Source organism: Etheostoma spectabile, chromosome 3, assembly GCF_008692095.1.
Source record: "Etheostoma spectabile isolate EspeVRDwgs_2016 chromosome 3, UIUC_Espe_1.0, whole genome shotgun sequence".
NCBI lineage: Eukaryota > Metazoa > Chordata > Actinopteri > Perciformes > Percidae > Etheostoma > Etheostoma spectabile.
Window position 1 is genome coordinate 25,856,039 of NC_045735.1, and position 23,863 is coordinate 25,879,901.

Genomic DNA, 23,863 nt, shown 5'->3' on the forward strand with positions numbered 1-23,863 from the left:
TGAATATTGATGGGTGTTCAAAAGGCAATTATTTGCACTACCACAGTGAATCTGTCCATATCATATTTACCTTTAATAGCGCTTGTCAGTAAAATTCTTCTTCTTCTTCTTATTCTACCCTCTCTCAATCTATTTTGTTTGTTTGTTGGTTTGGATCCGGTCACCCTTTCAGCTTACTAAATGTAGAATGTATTGTATTTAAGTGTATCTTCACTGTGTTGTGCTTTGCAATTCTATTTTTAATTTATATCTCTGGCTGACACTATACTGTGAAAAACTACAATATAATGCAATACACTGTATTACATACAGAATCATCAGTACCACACACAGTATTAATCTTTGCATGCTCCAATGCATGAAATCATTTAAAACTGTTGAATTCATGCTTAAAAGGACAACAAACTGGCCAATTTTGATTAACTACAAGAATAATGTGACACAATGCTCTAAAAGCACCCCCTTTTCAATATGTTTATCTTTGAATCGCAAAATGAATGCTCATATCTCCTCACTAATCATTCATATAGCATTGATATGACACCATCATGTGGACAGTTTAGGTAACTGCAGTCTCACTCCAATAACACATCTGAGTATTGGTGGCATTTAATGATGCTAATGCAGCTGATCCCTTAGTTTTAGTTTACATTTTGTAATTTAAAATTGATTGAAAAGCATGCAAACAATCTATCACATCTTTATTTAACTTCACACAGGGATTACAAAGGCAAATCATGAAACCCCGAACCGAAAATAGTTCTGCATTACTCCTATACTTATGTTTACAGTCCAGTACAAGACAAAAACCAAAGACAAAATTAGGAAAAGTACACACCAGTTAGATTTTTACTTTCTTGGAAATATGCTCACATAGTTCTTAACAGTGGCAGTCAGGTAAACAGCAGCACATAAAATCTCTAACAAATTTAAATAGGAAAACAAAAGGATGGCAGAGGTTTTAGCACATTACCATATATATCCATGTGCACTAAAGTAACAAACAAAAAATTGTCATAATATTAGGAATATCGATTTAAAGACTGAGCACAATAAAAACCTGGTAGTTTGGTAACTTTTTTGCCATGGGACAAATCCAGTCGCAGAGCGGGCTTAATCGTAATATGTTCAATCCACCTGCCTTTATACCATTATGCACCTGTGTGTGTGTGTGTGTCCTGTCCAGACAATAAGGTGGGAACCAATATCACAATATTGAGATGAATATTTTATTTATCACATTATGGCAAATGTTGGCAAAATCCCACATAAAATACTAAAACTCTGACAAAACTCTTGACACATATATCCAAAAATTAAATATTTTTGTTGTTGTTTGTAAGTATGGTTGGAATGAATGGAACATAATTTTGCCCAACAATAACCCAATATCAGTATATCTTCTCAATGATTTTACTCGATAAATTAAACCTATTTCTCAACCCTAGTTGTGTGCTTGTGTGTGTCACTGCTTTGTGTTAAGACTAAATGTGAAAATATAACATGTCAGGCAAACAAAAGATGCATGCATGAATGCACAGGTTTTTGTCCTTTACTGAAAGTAGTGTATTTTTGTCTTAAAGATTACTAGATATAATATATCTATCTATCCAGCCATCTATTAGGACATACAGAGTGTAGAGCTTGTACATTCCAAAAAACATTTAAAGGTGCTGGATCCAAAACATAATAACTGAAAAAGTCAGACAAAAGATTAGCACACTGTCCAGATAGCTCAAAATACATTGTATTTAACTGTCTTGTCTAACAAGATCTCTGTAAGACTAAACCATGCATATCAAATTAAATTAAGCTATCAGTACAGAGTATGGATCCTTTGAAATCAGAAACTTTAAATAATTTAATATACTATAAGGCACAAATTCCAAATCTGACACAATTTAACCCAACATTTTAAGCTATTTAAAGTTAACATATATCCAAACGGACGGCAAAATAATAGCATTGCCACTGAACTATGTAATTGAGAAGTTTTCTCTTTATGTATCCCTTTACACAAAGCTAATAAATTAATAACATTTTTACAGGAATTCAAAAGCTTATATGAATTGCAATATATATTGCTATAAAGTAGATTAAACAAAGTGATCAAACACATCACACACACATTTCCATCCTAACTTTCTGGTATGACTTCATCCCCCTGAGTGAACCTTTCACATCTGCGCAAAGTTTCCCATGCACCAAAAAACCCACAGGGTTACAAGGAAACCAATCCTAACTTTTTAAACTGATTAAAAAGACATTACAAGTAAACTGTCTCTTTCCTAACATTGAGCTTTCCTTTGGAGCAGTTTAACATACAAAAAGTTGTTTTCTTTGTACTTTTCCTTGCGTGTCCAAAGTGAAAAACAAAGACACAGGTTTCATTTAAAGAAGCACAAGTCAATCAGTCCTTCTTCCCTTCATGACCATTAGCTGCCAATGTCTCTTGTTGGACTTGCTTCTGTTTGTTCCAGCTCTTGCGCTTCCGAATGGCAAATTGAACAATGTCCACCATAAACACCCAGGATAGAGCGTACATAGCCACTCCCCCACACTTGATAAAGAATCTGGGTCTCGGGGAGATCAGCTCACAGTATAGCATTGTGCCTCCCACAAAGATTCGCATCACCACAAACAGCAGCACAAACAGGACGTCCACAATGTCCCCCAGCAGTGTCCCGTAATGTCCTGTCTGTTTGAGGAACCAGCGTGCCTGAAGGAGGGGGTTGGTGATTTCACTGCCAAAGAGTACCGCGCAGGACTCAATGCCAGACTCTCCCAACCAAAGGGTCAACAGGATTCCCAGGATGCTCATGGTGTGGTGGGCCAGCATAACGGGTCCCTCTGTGCGGTAGTACACACACCAGGCCATATCAAAAATAAAGTAGCCTAGGCTCACAACCATGGCACTTATCTGCAGAGGAGTGTTTTTAGTACCTGTACGGCATCCACAAGAACAGAAACAGACAGTTGTCATTGAGCATATCTTTTAAATGCAATACAACAATCATGCAATCTCAGAGATAACATAAGATAGGTTATTAAGTGTGAGGGGAGCACATCATTATTAATATCACCTTTTTGAAACAAATTCTGATTAGTAACTATACAGAATAAAAACAGCAAAGGTAAACTTATTTGGTCACTGCTGAATGGTTTATTCACATTATGAATACGGATCGACTGATATGGATGTTTTAGTCCCGATGCCGATATAGGCTGCCGATTTTCTTGAGCCAATATTTGGAGCCAATACTGCTTTTGCTCCCTCAATATTCCTCATAATATGTAAACCCCGCTACACTGGATTTGTTTTGGGAATCTGCTCTGCCATTTCTTTAAAATTAGTGTCACTTCTGCAATCATCTTACATTCGTATCACTCAAATTATGTGTGCAATGTGCATAATATGGATATGGATGGGTGCACTGCATATGGTAACTGTGCAAGGGTAAAAGGTTTTCATCAACATCTACAACTCAGCTTTGATGATGCATTGGTTGCTGACATATTATAAGACAGATATAATCAGGTCATCACAAAATGTCCTTTGTTTACTTTAAATAATTTAAGAAAACAATAAACCTCAAAAGTAGCCATTGAAATAAAGTGCTTGATTTGTAATTTAAGACTGCCATGGTGCTTATGGTGGAGGGGCAGTGCATGGTCTGCACTTGAACTGTAGCGTCTCTAGCAACACAGAGATGGATGGATAATGCCGGAAAAAAACTATATCAGCCGCGTATTGGCCGATGCCGATACACGTAAAAACGCAAATATTGGCTATCACTAATTTTGAAAATTGTTCCAGTTGGTAGTTCTAAGTAAACTGTTGACACTTCTAGCCTATTCAAGTAACACACATTTTCAACAACATACTAATCAATGTAGAGCTAAAACAATTAGTCAACCAAGACAAAAACATATCTGCAACCAAGGTAAAAATCAATTTGTCATTTTTCAATCAAAAACTTTGACAGTTTGAACCCACAGGTGGTTAGTGTCCTACCTGGATACGTGAAAGGCCAGGGTCCATCCACATAGCCTATGTATGATGTGATGCAGACTGCCAGGATGCCGTGTACCAGGGTGACAAGGCGACAGTTCCACTCGTAGCTCCTTGACGCGTTAACGTTACACAAGATAAAGTAGAGAGAGACCCAACAGGACAGGCATAGGAGAGCACCAACCACGACCAGTGCCATCTTCTCTTCTATAGACAAAACAAACAAGAAACCAACTTAACCTAAACTAACTTAAACTAACCTAACTTAACTTACAGTTTCTCTGAAAACATGTCTGTTAGCAGTCATCAATCCAACTTTGAATCACATCACACAAAAAGAGAAGAATCTGTGGAGGCACATCTTGTGCTGTAATATCGCTTACAGTAGAAAGAGACAGCATTACCGTCCAGAGACTTGGACTGTGCAATCCTTTGTAAGTGGCCAACAATTAGCCTTTGCTTGAACTATAATAGCACTATAGTTGGCCGGCTGAGGGTCTGGTGGGGTGAGGGGGACGTCTCTTCTTCTGCTGTGACGTTTGTACAAGGAGGTGAGACCATGCAGATGGGCAGGCCCACTCTAACTGGACTGGAACAACATGTACTGAATCTCAAAGACTTCAAGCAAGTTTCAAAACTAGATGAGAGGTTACTGGGTGCTGGGTCTCAGACAGTTCTCATGAGAGAAAGGTTATTTCAGCGGTTGTTAAATTTACATGAGTAATAATAATAAAATGTACTGTTGTTGTCTTGCTTTTATGGATAGATGTCAAGATGGCATGGGGAGGTGAAGCCGTAATATGTGTTGACAGCTATTTGATTTTTTTTTTTTACATAGCAGCATGCAAATTAGGGTGGCAGTTACAAATTATTTTCTCAATTATGCGTTTTAAAATGTCAGATATTTGTGAAAAATATCCATTATAACCCACTGTGATGTATTCAAATTGCTTGTTTTGGTGAACCCATAGTCCAAAACCTAAATATATTCAGTTTACTATCAATATATTAAGAAAAGAAAAGACAAAGCATCAAACTCTCACATTGGATTGAATGTTTAGCTTGAAAATGACTGACATTATTAATCAATTATCATTTTATGAATTTATCATTTCACCCGTCATGAAAGCTGCAATGGGCAGGTGAGATACTAGGACTGTTTGAAGCTTCATGAATGAGAGAACATATTAAGAAAGTTAAGTTTGGTTAGGTTTTATTCTATCATAAATAATCTACAGGTAACACACTTGTCCAAATACTACAAACCAAAACAAAGGACACAGATCAAAATCCAACATGGGATCTGGAGAAGCAAAGACAAAAAAATATCAAACGGAATAAAACAAACTATGCAAATTCTAAATAGCATATAACAAGGTGTCATACATATAATTTAAGTGAACATCAGACTAGACAATTCATTATCTCACATTTCCAAAATGGTTTTGTTTACTATTAGGCAGAATAGATACAAAATATAGATTGCAGATCTTAAGTACTTCATTATGTTATGTTTGGTATAACCTCTGCATTCTATGTGGTACTGCTATCTTGGTCAGGACACTCGTTGATTTTCAAACCTTAGTTAAATTAGGTTATGTTGTTACACATGTGAGTTAACGTTACTCGAACTGTTATAAGCTTTTTGAATGGAAGAAGTTTTTAGGATGCTTACATCAATAACGTGTAGCTACATTCAACTATGACATTTTAATGTTGCCATGGAAGCCTGAAAAAGGAACAGAGATGCTGGTAACCTAAAAGGAGGACGCTCTCACACCGGCTATAGCTAACTACCAGTTATGGCTCAGTTATGCTAGCAAACTAACCAATAACAAGCTAACGTTAAGAGGCTAACAAAGCGTTTTCCTAGCTATGAGATTGTAAATCGTTCCCAAACGAAGTGAAATGTCATTACCTGGAGGTGCACATATGGCTGTCTCTTCGTTTACATCCTGCGTGTTTTGTGTCCTTTGAAGATATGCTTCTGAAGGAGACTTCTTAAGGTTTGTTAGCAGATACTACTATCGGTTGTCTTACGTGTACTCCGCCGGTGGTGTTGGCAACAACAGCATCCTTCAGCATCCCCTCATTCCCATTCCACTTTATTAGCCGTTGTAACGTTATATGCAGATGTAACGTTAACGATAATTATGCCATGATTGTATTATCCCATACTCCACCGTAGTGTAGACAAGCTTATTAAATATTGAACCGAAAAAGCACATTTCCATCCTTTTAATATCTTGCCAAAGCGACTCTTCTATAGACCTAACGCTAATCTTTTACACAATGGCGACACCTTGTGGTCAACAGCATATATTACACAAGTTCTCCTCCAGCACGCAAGAGGACAAGATGGAAGAACTACATTCATTATTAATATCACTAATATTCTAATGTGTAATAGGGGGCTGTACAGTGGTGTTATGGTTGCAGAGAGCATCTTACCTGAATGGCCGGGGTTGAAACCATAATACCAAGACCTACTGAAGTGTCCACACACACAGTGCATTCCCACTAGAGGATGGATACCCGACCCGAGCCCGACGGGACCCGACGGTACCCGACGGGCCGGGCCGGGTTCAGACAGATTTTTAGAAAGGATGTTCGGGTCGGGCTCGGTCACATCAGCGCGATAAGGCATTGAACATTTTGAATTTAAAACAGCTTATTATGTAGGTAGGCTAATGGCGCTTGTTGCCCCGTGTGCATTGATGCGCTCATCTGTTGACATTTCCGAATGCTCCTACAATTGCTTAATAAAGCTTCACACAAACAAACGTACATGTTCATTAGTATGAGAAACAAATGCGATTTTAACTGTGTCGGGCTCGGACATAATATCTTAATGCCTGTCGGTCTCGGTCTCGGTCTCGGTCTCGGTCTCTCTCTCTCCTCTCTCTTCTCTCTCTCTCTCTCTCTCTCTCTCTCTCTCTCCTCTCCTCTCTCTCTTCTCTCTCTCTCTCTCTCCTCTCTCCTCTCTCTCTCTCCTCTGCTCTCTCTCTCTCTCTCTCTGCTCCTCTCTCTCTCTCTCTCTCTCCTCTCTCTCTCTCCTCCTCTCTCTCTCTCTCTCTCCTCTCTCTCTCTCTCTCTCTCCTCTCTCTCTCTTCTCTCTCTCTCTTCCTCTCTCTTCTCTCTCTCTCTCTCTCTTCCTCTCTCTCTCTCTCTCTCTCCTCTCTCTCCTCTCTTCTCTCCTCTCCTCTCTCTCTCTCCTCTCTCTCCTCTCTCTCTCTCTTCCTCTCCTCTCTCTCTCTCCTCTCTCTCTCTCTCTCTCTCTCTCTCTCTCTCTCTCTCTCTCTCTCTCTCTCTCTCTCTCTCTTCTCTCTCTCTCTCTTCTCTCCTCTCTCTCTCTCCAAAAATAAATAAATAAAAATAATTATAAAAAAACCTCCTAAATACTACACAATCAATGTCTCACAACTGTATGCAGTGCAAAGAAAGACTTTATTGAAACAATTCTTTTAAACCTCAATTCTTAAATGGTACATTACCTATTCGCTTCATTTTCTTCTTATGGCAACTTTTTACAAAATATTAACTCTTTCATAGAAAAAAATATGTTTACAAACTTAATCTACAATTATATCGCAAAGATATCAGCGGAAATGTTAAGGCACTTGGATCACCAGTAAAAGCCAAAAAAATAGAAATATTTTACTCATTTGGTTCTTTAGTTAGCAGGACATACTAATACACAAAACACAAAATGATCTTTTGATATTCGAGTTAAGACTGAAATGAAGATGGAGGTAAGACAAACCAAAATCATACTTCAACCTATAGTTCTAAAGAACAGACAGAAAATGAAATTTGGTCCCATGAGTTAAGAAGTGCTCCTTGAATTACGCATGTTGACATAAACAGTCAAAACTGAAAACCAAAAACCAGAATTTTGGCATTGGGATACAACCATAGACTGCATATCAATACATATATACGTATATGGTCTATGGCTACAACAGAAAACATAAGAAACTGAAACACTGTTTAACCAGAAGGTGGCAGTATAGACTTTTTTTAAAAGCCATACTGAAGTTTAAGTGACTCCTAACATGGGAAAACACCACAGTGAAAAGTCTGTTTATAGAAATTGAAACGTTACACCCTTCTTTTGACAGTATTTCCTTTGACTTTGGTTCATTTGAAATTTTTAAAACGGACTGAGAATGTGAGTGGTGGGCATGAGGTGTCAACTGTCCTATTAAAGAAGATAATAATTCAATAAGTTCCTACACACTTTTTGTACAACCATGAGAATGTGGCAACTAAGTCGCAAGAAGAATGGATGAGTCTAGAAACAACATCCAAAATCCAAGAGGTTAGAATGTTCTGAAATGTGTGTGAAAACTTACTGTCACTGAGGACCTGTGGTTTAGACTTTAGAGCTTGATTAATGCAAAAAGATACAACAAAAGTTCTCAATAATTTCAATTTGCAACCAAAATAAATAAAGCCAGCATTGAAGAAGCATTTCCTTTGTCGGCCAGCTTACATTATAAACAGGCAGTTACAAACAGGCGTTTCGCTGGCTATAAACAGTTGTTCACAGAGCTTTTATAAGAAAGATATTTCCATAATCCAAATTTCCCTTCACCAGGATGGAAGATTATGTTTTCCAGTATGACTCCTTTGATCAGAGTGGGACTCTGTTGCTCCTTTGCTGGTGTGAAACTGACCAGAAATGAACTGTCCAGCTTTGTGCATACTGCAGCTCGTTTGGGAGGTTATTGTTGTTGGCACTGTCATCTGCTCCAATCATTCTCCCCCAAAAAAGGCACAAAAATTCAGCTTCTTGGCAAAGTCACATTATAGCTGACAACGATATGTCATTGTCCCAGAAAAAGCTTAAAAAAAAGGTAGTGGGTCCTCTTAGAATGACGTGCTGCATCTTTCCTTCTTCAACAGTTTTGGTCTCATTTGGAACCTGAATTAATTTCTGTTTCAGCTTGGCCATCTAGATCTCACCACTCTCCACCTGAGACAGTTTCACATCACATCACATAAACTGAGGTCCAGTGTTACTGTTTTTACTTTGAATAGTGGGTGAAGCATTGGCTTGGCTGGAGGGGGGAAAGGTTTCTCTTTTCTTAACCATCCCAAACAAAATGCTAGGTCTCCTCATCCCATAGACACAGCTGTTTTTGGGGAACATAGTAAGTGAAATGGTAGCCCTTGCTGCAGCTCTTTATGCCACATTTGTAGGTGGAGCCTTTGCCCGTGGTGTCCCGGCTGCGGCAGTACTTCAGCAGACATGGATACCACTCCAGGCGCAGGCTGTATGTGCAGAGACAGGGCTGCCACAAGTCTTTAGTAGAGTGACAGGCCTGAAAGCCGGGCGCCTCTGTTGTTTGGGGCAGGACATTGAATATGGAGCCATCCACTCCTATAACACAGACAGCAGAGGGGCATTAAAGTATTAAAAACAAAAGCAGCTATCATAGTGTTGAGTGCATCATTCTCTTTCTGATTTCACTCAATTAAATACTGCATTGAACTGAATAGGGTTAATAAAGTGGCTAAAAGGAGGGAGATAGTGCCGTAAAAGGGTTGCTTTGTTATGCAAAAGGAGATGCTACTGCGATTCCCTCCGCTGATAATGGTGCGGAGAGCTTGGTGAACCATGACCATCAACATTGTTTCCTCTGTAACAGTGCTGTCAGTGGATAATAGTGCCGTCATATGGATTCGCCTCAGTTTGGATAATTTGGACTTTATTACTAGTACAGTGCACGTTCAGAATGTGCCTGTTTGGAACAGGCCGGTTGCTTGGCCTGTGGTATTGCTGCTTCTAGCTTTCTCCAGAACCACTGTAAACAAAAATTACTTACAGAAGGCCCCCGAAGCCACCCAACTGTATACTACTGACTTACTGTGTACTTTTGCTAAACATTGTACTACTGTCAGAGAAATGTTTATGTTTACGTTTGGAGATTCAGATATTACTCACAAAATATCACAATTAAAATATGATGCATAATTACTCATTAAACTATCCAGCATTAAATCAGAGTTGAAAGCTTCATCTTAAGTAAATGTAAGTACATTGTGCTGTTATAATTCCTCTCTTTTCACCTAAATTAAAAGATATCAGTTGGACTTATACTGTGCAGTATTAATAGTTTTACTATTAACAGTTATACTTCAGAAAAAAAAAAAACTTTTAAGTACCACTGTCAAAACAGAGAAATGGTGAAAGGTAAAGCAAGACGCTGTTTGCCTGGGGCAAAAATAATTTTGTTTATTATTTATTATTTTAGTCAAACTTATTTCACATAAGATTGATCTGATCACACACACACACACACACACACACACACACACACACACACCACACACAAACACACACCACACACACACACACACACACACACACACACACACACACACACACACACACACACACACACACACACACACACACACACACACACACACACACACACACACACACACACACACACACACACACACACACACACACACACACACACACACACACACACACACACACACACACCACACATCTAGACTGAACGAGACAAAGAAGAAGGTAAATATAGATAGCATGAACAGTAATAGAGCCTTATCAACAAAAAGCCAGATAATGCTTGGAGAAAGATCACTCAAATGAAGTGGAAAGAGGTGTTTAGGTGATTAAAAAACAGGAAAGATAAGAACGTCTGTGTCAGTACAGTGAGAAAGAAACAGGACAACAGAAAGAACTTTTGCCAATTGATAAACAAACATAAGATACCCTCCGACCTTTGTCCAGCCAGTGTTTGACATCGGACTCCCTGGTGTAAATGGCCTCACGGGCCTCGCTGCACATGTTGTGGACGTGGGAGCTGAGTTGAGACGCCTGACTTAGATTGACCGCAGCGCTCATCGTCAGCTGTTCCAGTCCTCTCCGCTCCTCTGCCAAGCGAATAGCCTGAGGATTTTTCTGAGCAGACAATACAAAAGATCAGTGTTCACACCCTCAGATGCTCCGAATAACATACTGTAAACAATGTTGATTTTCTTTCAAGACCTGAAAATGTTAATAATACAACACATAAATTCTGCTTTACGTCTCAACGTCATACCTGTCTGAGACGGGCCATTGATTCGCTTGGGATGATCTCATTGCGGCTGAGACGAGAGATGAAGCACAGAGCCTGGTACTGGTTCTGTCCTCTTTCCAGCTCGCCCAGGATCAGCGCTCGGAATATCTTCACATCCTGCAAGACATAAGGGATGAGAGATGACTGGCCGAACGGATAAACAGACAATTCCCAGAAGACATTGAAATGGTGCATGAAGCGAGGTTATAATAACGTACTCTTTATATGTGTATGCTCATACGGATTACAACCAATATTCTTTCCATTGCGCTACTTAGTGTAGCACTTTTCCAGACACTCAAAAGTAATTCAATATGTGGAGTTCAGGGATGTTCAAACAACTGTCTGCTAAAAGTAAAGAGGGGTTTATGTTCACAACGCCCACAGATACTTTTATTGTCTGTAGGCCTGTGCAACGTTGCTCCAGTCATGCTCTGTTTTTTTTTACTGTCACATTAAGATTCTGGGCCTGTTTCTTAACAAACTTATTTGAGTTGCTCACATGCCGTAAAAGTTTCACCACCCTGTGTTAGGTGGAACTTTAAAAGTAGGAAAATAGTGATAGTGGAGAATTTACAAACTTGTTGCTGTTGGCAAGTGTGTGAGCGATCAGGCGCCAAACCCCAGGCCATTAAGAGTTCTGTAAGAGGGCAGGCAAAGCATGATGGGAAGCTTTAACAGTGGGGAGAACAGAGCAACAAACCTGTCTCAGACATCCTCCCCCCATTCCCCAGCTTCAAGATAGACACAGCCCCAAACACCCCTCCTCCGCTTTTCACACACCCGTCTGAAGCAAACAGGCTGCAGAGGAGTAGCAGTTTGAAGGCTTTCCTGAGCAAGAAGGACTCTGGGATAGATAAACAGCCCGGAGATAACCCCATTGAGTTCTCCTTAAGCTCTTTTGTCCCACTTCCTGTATGCAGAAGTGTACGCACTGGCAAGAAAGCAATACAACCTGCCTTAGAAGTGTTTACGCTCTGTAGTTCTTGATAGACTACTTTGTATGATCCCTGGTTCCTTGTTCTAACAACCACCTTTGTCCGTGAAAAGAGTTTCTGGCAGGGGTACAATACAAGCACGGGTATTACACAAGACAATCATGCGACCATTGGAAAGCAAAACTGGGCAAATATTGGTTCACAGGCTTTATGGGATATTAACCTCAGATTTTTCCATCACAAATCTGTGACCTGCTCAGCGTATTAAAACTACTACGTATTAAATACTAGCAAACATTATTAATATTATATATTTTTTAAGTACAAAGTCTGAATGATTAGAGAGACTGTGAAAACTACAGGAGGCATGAATATATCACAGTGAACGGAGTGAGATGAAAGGAAGACGGAGTACAATGCCGACAGAGAGATGGCCTAGAGAGCCATTTCCCCTCAAGTGTAGGAAGACGCAGAGGCCACGACTTCAAGACCTCCCATATTGCAGACACATGGCGCTATGCTGGGACACTGTGTGTGTATGTACTGTACGTGTGTGTGTGTCTGTGTGTGTGGGCAGAGAAAAGTAGAGAAAGACGGGGGAAAGGCATTTGTGTCAGCCACATAGATTTGCCCTAGGGCTCTCTGGGTAATTACAGAAAAGCAGGGTAGCTCCACCAACTCTGCTTCTTTGGATCTTACTTAATGGCACAGTGTAGCTGACATCTCCTCCTCTTGTGTCATTATGTGTCCAGATTAATGATTGTCTACGTCTAATGTCCGGCATTTGGATTTAGGCCAAAAAGGATACGGGAAGAGCAACCGTGCTTACTGTGGCAACAGCGTTTTCTGATGTAACTTTGTGTCAAATTGACATCATCTGTAATAAAATATCTTTAAAATACATTTTTGGATATGCATTTATTTGCATTCTTGCAGAGAGCTAGATGAGAAAAACGATACCACTCTGTCTGTATGCTAAATGGGAAGCTACAGCCAGCAGCCAATTAGCTTAGCTTAGCACTGGAAACGGGGAAACTGCAAGCCGTGCTCTGTCTGAAGTTAACAAAATCTACCTACCATCACCTCTAAAGAGCTCTAATTGTGATGTTATATCTCATTTGTTTAATCTTTACCAAAATCCGGATTTTAAAAACAACAATTTGAGGTTTTGATTTGACCATTTATCGCTTTCATACCATTCATTTAACCATATAGATAGCACTGAATTAAAGACATGGTAAAATATTTCAGTCTCCAGCCAACTGAGAGAGAAATTAAGTGTAATTGTGGCCATTAAATGGCAATAAACTAGTGTTGATATCTTAGTGGTCTAGGTGCTACTGAGATAATCATCAGCATGGCTTGTAATGCTTCTAAACCAAAAGGAGTGATGACATCATCTCCACATTTCCAACCAGACAGTTTGTTTGGACAAGACTAGCCTGACTTCTGCCTGCCTGAAACTAGCACTGGCACATACACACACTGGCTTTGTGCGGACACAGTGTCAAAGGTTTGACAAAAGAAGTCTCAGCAAAGAGTGAAATTTGCAGTGGTAATTAAAGGAGGTTTTACACATGGTGTATCCCAATACCAGGACGAGTGAGTATTGAACAACAGGTACCTCTTTTAAAAACTGTGGAGTTGTTGAAGATTTTTTTAGTCAGGGAATTAATCTAGTATACCATAGTATGGAATGTCTATGACAGAAGATCAGACAAATATGAAAGAGGCAGGTGTTAGGCTCCTGTGATATCAGTAGGGGGTAACCTGGTTTATTGTTGTGGTGCAGTGGACAGCGTTCAAGCGGAACTTTAGTGTTTTTCAATATGGGGACAACCATTTTTAAAATTGTTCTAGTATCGAGTTAGATACAAAACATAATCCTGTGGGGCAATTACGCACCGTCAACGTACCCGTCAAAGTGCTCGTTTTTGCCACTGACAGGCTCAGATTGTTATGATTGCCCGTCTACATTATGTAAAGGACCCTACAGAAAAATAACACGTTTTTCTTTACCTTTTGCATTGCCGAGTCTTTAATCAAGTCTCACTCACAGAGAAGGCTTGTCTTGAAATCTTGCGCTGGTGACTTGATTCATTGACATTGTCAAAATCTTCCCAATTTTCAGCCATGACATTAAAAATATTTTAAATAACACTAAGCTTGTTTTCTGTACTCTAACAGAACAAACACTCCTCTCTCTGGTTTTATGGCAAAAAGTCATCTCTCAAGAGATTACAGAATAATTGTGAGTGAGTTGGTTAGACACGACAACAACAACAACAACAACAACAGACTGGATCAAGCAAAAGGTAAAGAAAAATGTCAAATTTCTCTGTAGGGTCCGTAAAGTTGTCAGACACTTAAAATAACAGACGGAGCTTTTCAGTGGCAAAAAAAAGCACTTTTAGTGAACATACAATGCCAGTTCGTAAATGTCCCATAGGGTAACATTGCAGCTTGTTTTGCGGATGCACACATTTAACTTTTTGACATTATAGTTGAGTGGGTCTGCTCCAGCTTGAAAAGGAGTAAGGCCACTTGAATTCACAAATACTCCTTAGAGAAGTGAAGCCTATATCAGGAAAATGAGTCACCCGCTAAAAAGTGCATTTCCACAGACCTACATAGAATTAAAAGGTTTGCAGACCAACATTTAGAGCAAATCACCAGGTACGGACGTTAAGAATTAAAAGAGTGACATTTCCCCGTCTAGAAAAAGGCGGGCAATACCATAATCAAAAGGACAGCAGAGCCTTGAGTTTTTCCCTACTAGAGCAGTGTAAATGTCAGCATGGCTATAAATAATACACACAAGTACAGATTCCTAAGCATTGCTCCTCGACACCCAGGACTTAGTCCATTTGCAGACAAACTACCACTGGCCAACAGCCAAACACAAGGCAGTATTCATGCAACCTGACTAGTGGGTCAAACTAAGACCTGTTAAACTTAAAGAGGTGGAGGGCTGTTTCATTGGTGGTTACCTTTGGTGGGCCAGGTTATTTAAGAGGTGCACAAAAGCCTATTCAGAGACTCAAAGGGTGCCATTTACAGTAAACATTCTCTATCACTGTAGTTGTAACCCAGCTAGCCAAATGTGTTCTCTTCACAGAGGACATACCTGGTTTACTGGCTGTGAAAACGAGAGCTTTGTGAGGCCCTTTACTGAGAGAATAATAAGGTTATTTTATTTGAAGGTACTGTAGCTAGGAGCAGTTTAAATCTCCCAGTGAAAGGGCTATTGCAAGGCATGTACATCTCACTTTGGGGCAATGTCAACTGTGCCAACTTACCCTTGCATGGATGGATGGACTTTTAAACACAAACAAACGCATGCACACACAGACACAAACAGTGTGCCAGTAGCTATCCCCTGTGCAGGAGGTCCTTCCTGTTTTCCAATCCCCTCTAAGACCCTGTCTGTTGATAAGGCTGATGGCTGGCTGGATAGGACTGTTGGTCAGCCACGCTCTGATGAGTCACTTGGGATCACTGTGGGTTATTTAAGTTGGTATTTTTTTTCAAGTAAGTTTTCAAAGTTTTTGAAATATAAAAAAAATTAGCCAACAACTAGAATTTCTTTTCTCTGGCCTTTTCCTGGTCAACAGCTAATGAGCTTGCATAATAACACAAATCTACAATGCTAATATAAAATCTCACTATTTCAGCATCAATCAGGCAGTAAGCAGGCCAGTTTATCCCTTCGGCCTATATTTGTAGAGACATACCTAAGTGATGAAATGTGTTTACTTTTAGGACCCCTAACCTGCCTAAATGGCTCAGACTCCCCTTTAAAAACATACGGATTTACTAGGTTTTGTGACGGGGAGGATATTTGCCTTGGTGCACGAGGAGAGCCCATTCAAAAAGCACAGGTGTGGGCAGGGATTAGAGATCAGGTTGGGAGACAGAGGGAGACACTCCCGCAGACAAAAGAAGTGGGAGAAAAGCTGCTGTGCTACGAAATGCTTGAGTTAAAGCTAATTACATAGGCTCCAAAGGCAGGAATGTGGAGTCACATTTGGGGATGGTCCCACCTGGCTGTCCAAAGAGTGGACCAATTAGTAAACAGTGGCAGTGAATGGACAAGAAAAACACTGGAGGCCGCAGAAAGAAAGGTGTTCCCCTCCCCGATTTTTCTGACAGCAATGGAAGGTAACTTACTTGGAGTGTTAATAAATTGACTCAGAAATACAGCTACTCCACCAACAGCTTTGGATCCTTAAAAGTTGTCAAATCTGTGCAAAGTATGTGCCAACCACAATGAGGGAACTATTCATTCACACAGAATCTGGATACAATTATCCATACACCCAAACTGTTTATGGAGACTTTGCATTCAGGAAATGAGAGGGACACAAAACAGTGAGCGCTAACAGGGAAGGAAATGAGGTAGATAGATATGTAAGGCATAAACAATAGAGATGGCTACAGCCCCATTCAGCCTCTAAATGTTGTCCCAAAGCTTTCATATCCGGTTGCAGGGGACACACAAGCTAATCAGATAGCAGATAATAATAATAATGTCTTTTTCAAAGTCTCATATACAAATTCCATTAAACAACCTGAATTTAAAAAAAAGCTAAATTCAATTCTTACATCTAAATTTTCAATACATTTTTTTTATCAGTGTTTGACCTCTCATAAAAAGAAAAAGAACAGAAGTCAGTTCTGTAGACTCCATTTTTAACTATTTGGAACATGTGACTAGCAAAAAAGTTTTGTTTAAACAAGCAGCCTCATGTTGATATCCACAGTATTCTTTAAAATATTTTGGATTTCTTTTCAAGACTTACCTCGCTCGTCTTCAGAACTTTGACAATAGAAACTGTGACATAAATCAGTTTATTTGACAAGAAAAAAATGATGTGTGGACCCTTATAACTTAAGCACCAGAACTGACTGAACTGTACTGAACTGTGAAATTACTTTGAAGTTACCAGACTGCGCTAGTCTAAAGGACACAGCCATGGATTTGACAAAAGGACATTTCAGGACACTGTGTGAAAAACAGAACAGAAGCCTTGGCAGAGTAAACCCTTTGTTAGCTTTTTTTGTTGTTGTTGCCAGCTGCAATCTTAAAACCTCTGAGGTAGTTCAAAATGATCACAAATATACATGATGCAAGCCACAACTACTGTCTTCTTGTCCATCAAAGACTGTTGCCACAGAAACATGCAGCCTACTGGCCCTGATCATGGGAAATCATTTTTAAAAAGGTGGATGATAGCGGTCTCTCTGCTATGTCCTCTCTCCCTCCATGACTGGGAATGGGAAGTTTTTCATTTTTTATCATTACAGACAAACATCTGGCCTGCTGGCGATAGGAGGATAAAGAATAAAGACATCAACAGGGGCTGAAGGGCCACAAGAGGCCAAAGGGGGCCCATGTGGGGCATTGAAGGGCCATAACAAGGCACAGAAGAAGCCATTTCCCTGGGATTCAGAGTCAGCAGGGAACAAAGGGTTACTCGGAGAAAGATTAAGTGTATGGGTTCATCTTTGAAAGGGTCAGCTGCCTGCACACATAAAAGAAAAAGAAACCGCATACTACAAAAAAAAGAAAACACTTGTGAAAGAATTTCAGGTGTAACATGTAATCTTTTTCCCGCAAAGGAAAACACTCATACTCAAATTCCAAATAACATGTCAAGAAAGTATTGCCAAACAAATCACATCTAGACAAGAAAGAACCTTACAATGCCTCTGAATCACACAACTTGTTTTACAATGCAGTAACTTATCTGTGGAGTTTCACTCTCCCACACTGAAAAAGCCATAGCATGAAAACAGAGAATGAGTAAGAGTCCAGGTCTTCTAAGGTACTATGCAATGTAAACAAAAGTTTAAATATATGTGGGTTGAGGAAAATGAACTGAAGCTTTTTTTGAAGTGTGTTTCATTTTCACTCTGTCGTGGGACAATTTCACACATGGATGACTTCACTGAGCGTTGGTGACTCGCAGATGACCCACAGTGACCTTTCACAACAGTAGAGAGGAAAACTCGTGCCCCTATAATGTGTCCTCAACGGTGTCTGAAACAACAACATTTCCCGGAGCAGGTGACACTTACCTGTAAAAAAAAACATTTTACAAGTTTGTGCAAGTGACAAAGTGGGATGGTGTTCCAGGGTTGAGTAAGAGGCAAGGTGTGGCAGCCAAAAGAGGAGATAAGCAAGTCATAAAATGTGGTGACTGCACTGACTTGCAACTGATGTCAAGTACATGCCATCAGGATAAAAACACTGGGAGTTGCTTCATTTGGCAAACACCGGCATTTCCCACAAACAAAAAAAACGAAACGGATTGTCAGCAATCCTCCCACACAGGAGAGTTTACCTAATAGGTTATAAAGGCCCCAGCTTAAATCCATTTGAACAATTCTAAAAGGATGAAGCAGTATGTGAAGGCTGAGAAAATGGGATTCTGCCAACAGGGATATACACTGTAGATACTCTGACTCTACTGTATATCCCAAAGGAAGGACACATAGACGGGCAAACCAACCCTCCTCCCCACCCCCAACTCTCATCCAGTGTTTGACATAGCACATAAGGGTGTGTGAAGAATCTCCAGTTCACTCTTACAGCAAGCTTACTGTTGGCATTGGGCGTACCCATAAAGCCTCTGTGCTTTGAAGACAATCAGAATATACACTAGAGTGAATTGACCTGAGGGTAAATCAGCTCCTAGCTAAAACACAATCCTGTTTATAAGGCTGAAATGAAATGAAAATCAACAAAAAGGCGCACAAGCTCATTCTCATCTCACTGTGTTGCCATTGTTTACAAAATCCAGACCCATTTAACATGATAGTGTGAGATAGTGGGTGTAAAGTGGCCTCTAACATCTGCTGCCCCCAGGACCCAGCAGCATAGCAAGAGGTCACTCTGATGCCATGTCTACACTAATGTTGATACATTTAACACTTTCCAGCACAAAAAAAATACTCTCCAAAGTGAATTACTTTGAAAAGGGTTTGATGTTGCATTATGGATTCCACTTAAGCTTTTTGACAACTTTAGTCTTAACTTTAGTTATAAAGCTAATGGCTTATCTATCCCAAAATTAAAATGTTTAAGCACTTTCTCTGCAAACTTACCATGCATTGGCTCCCAGAAATTAAACGTTCAATTGTTAAATCAGCCGAGATCCGCCTGTGAAGTCATTCACATTCCTGCATTGATCAAACCCACTAGTTAGACATGAAAACAAGACACGCAGAGTACAAACTGATTAGCTTCTCTGACAAAGTTTCTACATCTGGAAAGACCCAAAACATCCTCTCAAATATGTGAGACATTTCCCTTAGATTAAACTCCAAGACATGGTTTATGTTCAGCTCAAGGTCTTAGACTGTGTTAGACCATAAATTGTTGCAGTGGTTGCTGAAGGAAAAAAAGAAACTCAGATCTGCACCGACTCGGCAAATGACTAAAGAGGAATGGTCTGTTCAAGGCTACAGCAGCACATCTGATTTGTCTCATATTGAAAGAATTGTACAGTGATATTGAGCATGCCATCAGGATATTACTGACCTGCAAACAGATTGCTGCAATTTTACAATATTTAGAGATCATTTGGCTGTAAACACTTCACTGTGATACCAGGCAGGAGTAAAAAAAAAAAGAGATTACAAACAACTCTCCCTAAAGATTTGAGCAAGTTAAGCAACCTACACGTGCAGTTACAGACTACACAGTGAATGATCAACTCCTTCCCACAATACCTTCCTTTCGCAAAAGTGATATCAGTTCTCCAGTGGTTTGCATTAAACTGAAGAGGTTATCTACGTGAGATTTTTTTACTGGCACAGAGGTGTTATGAGCAAGCTAAACCACATCGTGTTTTCCATATGTCTACATGCCTTCAGAGCAAATGTAACCCTCCTAAAAATCACAGTACAGCTGATTCTCACAGTGATTTATTGCATGGATAAAGTTGACTTAACTTCCTTCTCCCATCCAGCAGACCACTCTCCCAGTGTCTAATGACCGAAGCATTTACCATCACATCTTTGCCACGTATTCACGAAGCAGAAATGAGTAAGGCGGCTGCTGTCTGATTATTTATAGGAGGTTGTTTTTTTGATGCTAGTGATAACAAAGATCATAACTTAGAACTCAATCCTGGTTGAATCAAACCTATATAATTGGGTATCATAAATGCTTGTTCGCTCAATGAGTAACAGGAATAACATGTACAGTACCTATCTACCTTTGGCTGTGTAATGCATTATAAATCTCTAGTGTTTAACATCCATGTTCAAACACTCCTCTCCCCCCACACGTCCATCTGGACTTTATATTCATGGCAGCTGGATGGGACAGCTCTTCCAACTTTCCATAAATCTTGAAGATACTGCAGAAGAGCTGAATGAAAACCACATGCAGGAGAAACTGAGGAGAGAACAGGAAGAAGTGAGCAAGAGACAGAGCGGGGGACAGGGGGAGAAAGAGAGAGGGTTGTGGGGGGCAAAGAGGCAGACCTCCAACTGGAACAGATAAATCAGGCAGCGGAAAAGTAAAGTGATCTAAGAGGTTCTGTTGGCTTTATTCAAATAAACAAAACCACATGTGCATATGTATGTGCGTGTGCACGGACGTGTGTATATGGATGAAGGGCTGCGGCAACACGGGGGCGCCTGCACGACCAAGCAAAGACTCCCCGCTCACAGATCAGTGTGCGTCGCTTTATATTGGTGTGTCACCAATGATTGGGGGTGACGGCCTCTTCTCTTTCAACTCTAAATTAGCTGTTTTGGTTAGTGAACCAAGCTGCAGATCAAAAAGGTCAGACATGCCCACTTAATCCTGGTAAATCTCACCCTTCACATCTCGCCAGCCTGTCAGCTTCTGTGTGACAGCAACCATCAGACACACATGCCTTTGCTCCGTGCGCCTCTGTGAGTCCATCCCCTTGCACACAGCCGTTCCAACCAGGACTGACATTTATGTGTCTCCGAGTAGTGATTGACAACAGTGAAACTATGTCATCTTTCCAAAAATCCTGAATGTAGTGCTGGTTAGGGAGGGACACTTGATCTGCTGGTCTACTTTTAGAAGAATGCTAAATATGGCCGCTGATGATCAGCTCGGGGCCGGGCCCATTGGCAGCAGGGGTTTTGAGGCCGTTGGGGTGTGAGGACATCCACATCTAAGGAGCAGCAGCTGCATTGACCTCTGGGCAACTCGTGGGGGAGATGGAAAAGGAGGAGTGAAACTACTACAACTAAGTTGTACTTTTATGTGGGAGTTTCAGTGTTGGCTGCAGGAGGGTTAGGCTTTTGGGATGTTTTCCTTTAAGCCTCAGATTAGTGACCCTGCATTCTTACCAAGAGCCAACTATTTAGCTTGACCACTAGTTATTGTGGTAACTTGATTTCAGCTGTGATGGGATATAGATTTGGGGCTTATCTCATGGGATAATGAAAAAAAAGAAGATAAAAGTCGTCAAGGACAGGGTAATTTAATCACACTTAGTTTTTGGGCTTTAGACCTTAAACCTAGGGACATCGGATTCGACTTGGATATGTTAGAACAGGGGTTTCTGATGTGAAACATACACACAGCTTTCATATTTGAACCCTCCATTAGGTGAAATTGTTAAATGATTTAAATTAAATCAGTGGTTCCCAAAGTTAAGGCTGGGTACCACTAACAGTCCCTGAGAGATCTCCAGGAGGTCCTAAAGTCTAAAAAAAGGAACGGTGTCTTCTGGGACTTTGCCTAATTTCTGGGATGACCAAGAATGTTTTTCAACCTTACAACTAGGTCGGACTACAGTATAAATTCGCTATTAAAACATTTGATAGGCTACATTAGTTAACACCCACTCTCAATGAGCACTGATGGGCCCAGACTTCATTTAGGGAACCAATAATTGGGCTCAGTTGTAACAAGTTCTGGTTCAGGCTAAATTTACAATTATACAGTCATTAGAGACTTTCTAAAAACATCTTATATCACCTGGGTGTCAGAATGAGTGAGGACAACGTCCCCTGAACGTCCAACAGCGTTTAGTGTGACAGGATGACCTCTCACCTGTTTGAAGTCCGCCACAAAAGTGATGAGTGTCCCATCTCCCTGCTTGAACTCCAGTGATATCGAGTCTCTCTCACTGTCCGCCTCCAAAACCTCCTGGGTCACCAGTCCGTCAGCGAGCCGGACCCGGACCCGCAGCTCTGAACCGAGTCCCACAGCGACGACCAGCACCAGGGCGCAGAGACGGGTCAGTGTCACAACTGAAGCCGCAGAGACGCAACTCGCAAACATCCCCAAAGACGCAAAACTGAACCCTACAGAGGAAAAAAAACAGAGGCGAAATACAAAAACCTGCGTTCATATCCCCTAACTAGTTTCTTGGATTTTTTCGTAAAGTCTTTTCCTTCATATTGAAAGTGGGGTTGCAGTTTCTAGGTCGCACTTCCATATGCACCCGTGTGCCAGCACTTTCCAGAATCACAAGCACGGTCATGGAAATCAGACGACAATCCCCGTTTGCTAAAATCTCTGCTTTTCACTTGTGGGAGCCGAGCTCACTTCCATTGAAAGTCTCTCGCTCCGGCGTTGTGGATAAGGTCATGCGCATTTCAGTTTCCCCCAGCGCTAGAGCCAGTAGTCCGATGATCGCACGTTGCTTCTCATTCTGCTTTGTGTTGATATTCCCGTCTCCTTTTTTTGCCCCCCTTCTGCAATTCATGAAGTCTCGTCACTTCCTATCCGTCGGTGTCCCGGTGCTCGCCTGGCCTCCAAACTTTCTGTTGTGTGAGTGTGTGTGTGTGTGTGTGTGTGTGTGAGTGAGCGCAGTGATGGTAGTAAACTCTTAAAGCCATACCACCCTCTTTAAACTCTGCCCATCCCCCTAAAGGCCTCATGTGATCCTCCTGCACGCCAGCAAGCAGGCTGAACTAATAATACCCCCCAACAATTATAACAAAGGTGTTGTTAGGATTTGTAAATCATAGCTTTGTGGATGGGGCTCTTGTCGTGTAGGGATAAATAAAAGACTGGGCAAATAATAACCTGCGGCTGGTGGTGATCAAAAAGCAAACAATAACTAGTAGCTTTAAAAAAAAAAATGACACGTTGTTAAAGATTTTTATTCGGTTTATGCCCTGTCTGTCTGAGTCTTAGGTTTACAATTCTTTTGATGTCAAGATAAATATGACATGACAATATACATGCACCATTAGGTTTTCTCACAAAAGAATTAATTGAATGCATTATTTTATTACATCATTGTGGCATACATATATTATGGCTTGTTTGCATTTACACAGATGTGTAAAATTGAGACCATTACTATGAAAATCAGTTCTACAGTTAACTGCCTGCAGGTTCATGAGAAAAACAAAGATGCAGATTATATTAACCTGTAACTTTAACAGGACAATATCCAGTGTTAAGAACAAAAGTTGTACAAAAATAAAGATAAGGTTCAATTTTCTTTTGTGAGCTCACTTTTATTTTTTAAATTCTCAGTTGTTTTGCATTTACCCTCTCTGACACCCTTTTTATTTAGGAATTCAGTTGTGGTACCTTCTGAAGTAAATCTATCAGTTAATTACCACCTTTGATGACAACATATATTTGATTCACAGGTTCCAGGTGAAGGAAAAAGTACAGTCACTTCTTTATTCTCCTGACATATTATTGAATTTTATGATGTCCTCAAGGGAAAGCTTGACAGACTTAAGAGCTGCCAAACAGAGAAAAGCTGCCTATCTGAAGGAAGATCTCAGAGCCACATCAAATGGTAGATTACCACTGTGTGTGTGTGTGCGTGTGTGTGTGTGTG

At 40.4% G+C, this 23,863-nt stretch overlaps 2 protein-coding genes across 5 annotated transcripts; both read right to left on the bottom strand.

The window, feature by feature from the left end:
- Positions 1 to 685: 685 nt before the first annotated feature.
- Positions 686 to 6,271, bottom strand: tlcd5a (TLC domain containing 5a). 4 transcript variants are annotated; one of them, XM_032509256.1, is made up of 3 exons: positions 5,931 to 6,271; positions 4,016 to 4,219; positions 686 to 2,943 (listed from the first exon to the last, which is right to left on the bottom strand). In XM_032509256.1, the coding sequence occupies exons 2-3, from the start codon at positions 4,209 to 4,211 to the stop codon at positions 2,411 to 2,413; spliced, it is 729 nt and encodes a 242-aa protein (XP_032365147.1). In that variant the 5' UTR covers positions 4,212 to 4,219; positions 5,931 to 6,271; the 3' UTR covers positions 686 to 2,410. The 4 variants fall into 4 exon arrangements, with proteins under 4 accessions (XP_032365147.1, XP_032365155.1, XP_032365131.1 ...); XM_032509264.1 differs by lacking the exon at positions 5,931 to 6,271 and adding an exon at positions 4,417 to 4,642; XM_032509240.1 differs by lacking the exon at positions 5,931 to 6,271 and adding an exon at positions 4,396 to 4,642.
- A 1,169-nt stretch (positions 6,272 to 7,440) lies between these two features.
- On the bottom strand, positions 7,441 to 22,875 carry oafa (OAF homolog a (Drosophila)). The gene is made up of 4 exons (XM_032509239.1): positions 22,108 to 22,875; positions 11,101 to 11,235; positions 10,778 to 10,958; positions 7,441 to 9,398 (listed from the first exon to the last, which is right to left on the bottom strand). The coding sequence occupies exons 1-4, from the start codon at positions 22,336 to 22,338 to the stop codon at positions 9,124 to 9,126; spliced, it is 822 nt and encodes a 273-aa protein (XP_032365130.1). The 5' UTR covers positions 22,339 to 22,875; the 3' UTR covers positions 7,441 to 9,123.
- Positions 22,876 to 23,863: the final 988 nt, after the last annotated feature.